The sequence below is a fragment of the Triticum aestivum genome, chromosome 3B, assembly GCF_018294505.1.
Source record: "Triticum aestivum cultivar Chinese Spring chromosome 3B, IWGSC CS RefSeq v2.1, whole genome shotgun sequence".
Lineage (NCBI taxonomy): Eukaryota > Viridiplantae > Streptophyta > Magnoliopsida > Poales > Poaceae > Triticum > Triticum aestivum.
Window position 1 is genome coordinate 588,760,374 of NC_057801.1, and position 5,593 is coordinate 588,765,966.

The 5,593-nt window shown below is 50.8% G+C and overlaps 1 protein-coding gene across 1 annotated transcript; it reads right to left on the reverse strand.

Annotated features, from left to right (window-relative positions):
* Positions 1-1,217: 1,217 nt before the first annotated feature.
* On the reverse strand, positions 1,218-3,577 carry LOC123065817 (WAT1-related protein At5g07050). The gene is made up of 5 exons (XM_044489031.1): positions 3,241-3,577; positions 2,861-2,923; positions 2,503-2,619; positions 1,978-2,383; positions 1,218-1,880 (listed from the first exon to the last, which is right to left on the reverse strand). Exons 1-5 carry the CDS (start codon positions 3,432-3,434, stop codon positions 1,497-1,499), a joined length of 1,164 nt encoding a protein of 387 aa, XP_044344966.1. The 5' UTR covers positions 3,435-3,577; the 3' UTR covers positions 1,218-1,496.
* Between the last annotated feature and the right edge of the window lie 2,016 nt (positions 3,578-5,593).

Consider the following 5,593-nt stretch of genomic DNA (forward strand, 5'->3'; position numbering starts at 1 on the left):
GCGCCGCGACCTGAGCAGCGTGCGCATGCATCGGTGGTGCGTAGAGACCCATCGACGGGGCTGTCTCAGGATGAGGCGCACCCGCCGAGTAGACGCCGGGAGAACCAGACCCGAGGGCGTCGGCACCGTAGTTTGCCGCGGCCCCGTAGGGTGGTTGCGGCGGAGCGGCCACGACCCCGGACGGCGCGGGGTAGGGCTGGCGCGGCGACGCCGCGTAGGGCTGCTATGGCTGCGCCAGGTAGGGCGGCTGCGGTGGCAGCGCCGAGTATGTCGGCGCCCACGGCGGCCCGTAGTGATGTGGCGAGGGGGCCGCATAGGGTTGGTGATGATGCGGCGCCGCGTATGACGCCACTGGCCAGGAGGACGGCGACGGCTGAAGCGAGCCCTGGGTAACCGGCGGCGCGCCATACGGGGCAGGAACGACGCCAACGGGCGGCTACGTGGCAACACCATGAGGCGGCCGCATAGCAAACTCAGCAGAGGGATCCGCCGTCGGGTTCGATCCAATCGGGGACTCGGTCGCCGGTAGGGCTCCGTAGGCCGCCGCGAGGGGCCGAGAGGCAAGGAACGGCGACATAGGAGCGAGGGCCGGCGCGGCGACGGAGGCGGCGACGGACGTCGGCGCACCGGCGGCGGCGGCGACGGGAGCAGCGGAAGACATCGAAACCCTAATCTGATACCATATAAAACATAATATGTTGGAAACTTGCTCTACATCCTAAACGGGGTGTGGCTCTCTCATTATATAGCGGTACCAAGAGGTATAATACAATGTTACAATATATATACAAAGGCTACATATATATATATATATACAGTCTAACATCTCCACTATTTAAAAAGAAGAGGGTTGATAAATAAATTTCCCTCCCGAGTCAGTCAGTTAAAATTAGCTGACCTGAGATATTGCATTATTTGAGAAACCCTGGACGTTGTCACACCCCGCTGATATTAATCAGTTTTGCTAGAACTCATTTAGATGAGATATAATTTAGTCTCATTTACCTTTTATAGTCATTGGATGTGATGCTATAAGATGCATGTGTGCTGACGTGGGTTGTATATGTTCTTGTTTTCCAGGTGAATGAGACCATATTATATCTCATTTAGATGAGTTCTAGGTACTTCCAATATTAATCGCTGAATTAAACTCCCGATATTAATCGCTGAATTAAACGACATTTCTTCAAACTGATATGTATCTCAAAATTAAGTCGGGATCATAAACCACTCAAAATTCTCTTACATGAACACGTGCATACCCTTGCCGGAACACAACATTTCTTTCTCCCCCGATATGAAAACAAGAAAAATACAAGGCGTACTGGAGTAGTATAGCCGTTGGTTGTGGAAATCATACAAGAGGACAAAAATAAAAGGCACGGCGCAAAATTATTCCACTCTCCCCTTGCATGCAGCGCACACGGCCCTAGTGCATGCAACGTCAGTGACGAGACATTTGCACTTGGCACTTGGAAGCAGTTGGAATCGATTGATCAGACCGCACTAGCTCCGTGCCCGTTGGAGGATGGCTTGGCTGCTCCGTTGGCTTTCTCGCACTCCGGATCGTGTCCGGCCGACGCGGCGTCTCCGGTCACCTTGGAGCTGCAGGAGGCCATGGCCATGGGTAGCGCCTCCCGAAGAGCCGCGGACTCCGCCTGGGTCTCCTTGTGCTTTCCCCAGAGCACGGAGTAGAGCCCGATGACGATGAGGACGGAGCCGAGGACGCCGCCCAGGTATATCTTCTCGGAGAGGATGAAGGAGCCCATCACGGCCACCACGATCATCATCAGTGGGCTGAACGCCGACGCGAACACCGGCCCGGTCTTCTGGATCACCAGGCCTTGCACGTAGTACGCTATGCTCGACGTCACGATGCCCTGCAACATCAGTCATGCGACACGATGAGATTCGGCTGCGATCGATGTATGACGATTGAGGAGATGAGACGCGTGGTGAGTGGAGAAGTGTACTGACGGCGTATGCTGCGGCGAGGAGGTTCATGTCGAAGCCGATGGTCCAGACGGAGGGGCGGTGCTCCATGGCCAAGGTGACGACGATGGCCTGGAGGGTGCCGACGAAGCAGATGAGCGTGGTGAGCGAGAGCGGCGCCGAGTACTGCTTCAGGGTGTGAGCCTGGAGGATGAAGAGAGAGGCCCAGGCGAGGGTGGCGATGATGATGAAGAGCGAGCCGAGGAACCACTCCCTGCCCGTGGGGTCGACGGCCGGGTCCTCGCCGCCGTGGGGCTGCCCGTGGCTCGTCCACGCCATCCGTATCAGCGGGCCCTTGTAGAGCGTCATCAGCATCGCGCCGGCCACCGTCACCACCGTCCCGGCCACCTTCGCCTGGCACCGCACCTTTCTCAGGTCCACCTTCTCCATTCTATGAATTTTTCGGGCACGATCGAAAAACTGTCAAATAATGTTTGCCAGATCCAACGGCACCGTCGCACTACTATTCTTTTCAGATTCTCATCAGAAGAGATGCATGTATGTATATACCTGAAGATGAAGGCCATCACGAAGGTCATGGCAGGAAGGATGTTGCTCATGGCGCATGCGAAGGTTGGGCCGGTGTACTTGAGACCCACATAGTAGAAGTTCTGGTCAATCACAGGCCTGAAATAATCAACAGCATGCATAAGGTTCATTAGCTCATGTTACACGTTAGTATTTCAGGAAAGCTGGCAAAAAAATACATTTTTTTGGCGTACATGCACCTAGCTGCTGAAAAATATAACATTTGGCGGACACCTTTTGTTTCTTGACAAAAGAGCCGAGCCCCCATATTGGAGTGTCCACTTATGTCTCCGTTCTTAAAGTACTTGGGCTGGGTGCACAAAATGACAGGAGAACTAACCCGAGCAGTGCCAGCACGAAGATCTGGAGGAAGGACGACCACGTCATCTTCGGCCTCACCTTTCTGCCATTTCAGATCAAGTTCATCGTACCATCAGTTTCAATTCAGGCCAGTGAACCATGCATGTAGCAAAGAAGAAGAAAATGCATGCACACTATCTGGTCGGCCCTAGCTCGTCCATGGATCGTTCGTGTCTACTCCCTCCGTTTCTAAATATTTGTCTTTCTAGAGATTTCAATAAATGACTACATGCAGAGCAAAATGAATGAATCCACACTTCAAAAGTATGTCTATATACATCCGTAAGTGATAGTCCATTTAAAATCTCTAAAAAGACAAATATTTAAAAACGAAGGGAGTATATATATGTGTATATATACCTTTCGAAAATTAGGGCAAATGGCGCGATGGAGACGGTGGCGAAGGCGTGGCGGTACACGACGAGCACGTAGTGGCTCATGCCGCCGTTGAGCGAGACCTTGGTGATGACGTTCATGCCGGCATAGCCGAACTGCAAGCAGATCATGGCGATGTAGGGCTTGGCCTTCTCGAACAAGTCGCCGTAGCCACCCATGGTGATGAAATATATGGTACTTCTTGCTGGCTGCAAAGCCTTGGTTAACTAGAAGATAAGTTAGCTAGGGCTAGAGGCTAAAGCCTAGAAGCTTCTGGTTAGGGAACTCAAGGAGCAAGAGAGACCAAGCTAGACCTTGAGCTGAAGGAAATATGCAGAGCTCCCTGCTGGATTTATATGCACGCCGTAGGGGCATTCTGGACATTATTTAAAGCAATTATTTGCTCTCTTCTTCCTGCTTCCCAGTAAAGCACTTCGGTGCAGACGTATGCCATGTCCACGACCGAGTGGCTTCATTGGATGCATTGTTGGGATCATCTGTCAGTCAAAGGAGGACACTCATTACCTTCTGCCATGTTAATCTGGTCCTATCCAGCTGATGGGTTTCTGGAAGCAAATGAAGAGCACCTGGTGAACAAGGAGATCTCAACCGCTTCTCTGGTTGCGGTAGTGCTGTAGCATCACACGTCATAGGTCTCAAACCATCAAATTTTGTCCTATTTGACATGAGAGTGGGAAGCAAATGTTACGTATTGGAAGTCAAAGAAATCATCACATGTCTTTCCAATGTCACGAAGAACAGTGTTCTGCAACCTTGGTTTTGTAACTAAGCATACATTTTTTTAGAGAAAAGGCGTTAGCCCGACTTTATAGATAAAGCCACCAGGCAGAGTTATACCATAGTACCACACAGCTCACAAGTTTTAACGGCCACATAACATAATTAACAATACAAGGCCTCCAGCCTAACATGGCACGCAGGCTAGCAAAATAAAGAACGCCAGCAGAGGAATTAGGAAGTCATCCTCGAAGAGCGCGGAAGCAGGGAAGACGCCGTAGGTTTCATTTTTGATAGCATGTCGTCGAACGCCTGACGGTCCCCTTCCTTAGTCAATGATCTCCACTGCTGCAAAAATATATTGGCTTTAAATAAGCAACTGACAAAGTTAGCCGGAAAAATATGTTCAATCGAGAACTTGTTCCTAGTAGTCCACAACGACCAACCGATCGCAGCCCAGCCCACTAAGAAGACCCTCTTGGACTGGCCTGATAAGGAATTAGAATATTGCTTCAGGTCCTCAAAGGAGGAGGGAGTCCAGGTAACGTGAAGCCAAAGTCTGATGCAACTCCACATGAGTTAGCTAAGGAACAATGGAAGAAAATATGCTCAGTGTTCTCAAGAGCCCCACATAACACGCACCTCTCAGTGTCTGGCCCGTTCCTCTTCTTAATTTGATCAGCCGCCGGAAGCTTACAGCGGACAGTTTGCCATAAAAATATTTTAATTTTAGGGGGGATTCGGGCTGACCAAATATCCTTAAACTTCATAGAGCGTCCATCGGAAATAAGCTTCGAATAAGCCGACTTAACAGAGAAGCGCCCCGAAGAGGAAAGGGGCCACACCACGGAATCCTCTTCCTCCAAGAGCAGGGGGAAGCAAGCAGTAAGGCGCTGCCAGTCTTCCAACTCTACAGGGGAAAGAGAGCGTTGGAAATCTAAAACCCAACCCTGAACCAAGAGCTCAAAGATAGAGATCTCGGGATCAGCACAATAGGAGAACAGGGACGGAAAGGCAGCCGCAAGCGTGGTGTCCCCGACCCACCAGTCTAACCAAAACCGAGTGGACTTACCATTCCTGACAACAAATTTGACAAGGGACCGGAAAATCGGCCACACTTTAACCAGTTGACGCCAAAATTTTGAACCACCGGAAGCTGAGGCGAACATAGGGCTCGAGGCGGGGAAATATTTAGATTCGAGTATCGATAGCCATATAGGGCGCTCCTCAAGAGACATTATCTTCCACCACCATTTTATCAAAAGGCAATTGTTCATTACTCTCGTATTAATAATGCCTAGACCACCCTTGTCCTTAGGGCGGCAAATGATGTTCCATCTGACCAACCTATATTTGCGATTGTTGTCGGCAGAGTTCCAGTAAAAGGCTCCCCTATGCTTGTCGAAACCAGCATGAATTCCGCCAGACAGAAGGTAGAAACCCATAAGGAACATCGGGAGAGAAGAGAGGCACGAATTGGTAAGGGCAACCTTGCCCGCCTGCGAGTTATAACGCCCTCTCCAAGGAAGGACTCTGTTGCCAACTTTCGCAACCACCGGGGCAAAATCTTTTGCCAAGAGCTTAAACGGAGAAATAGGTA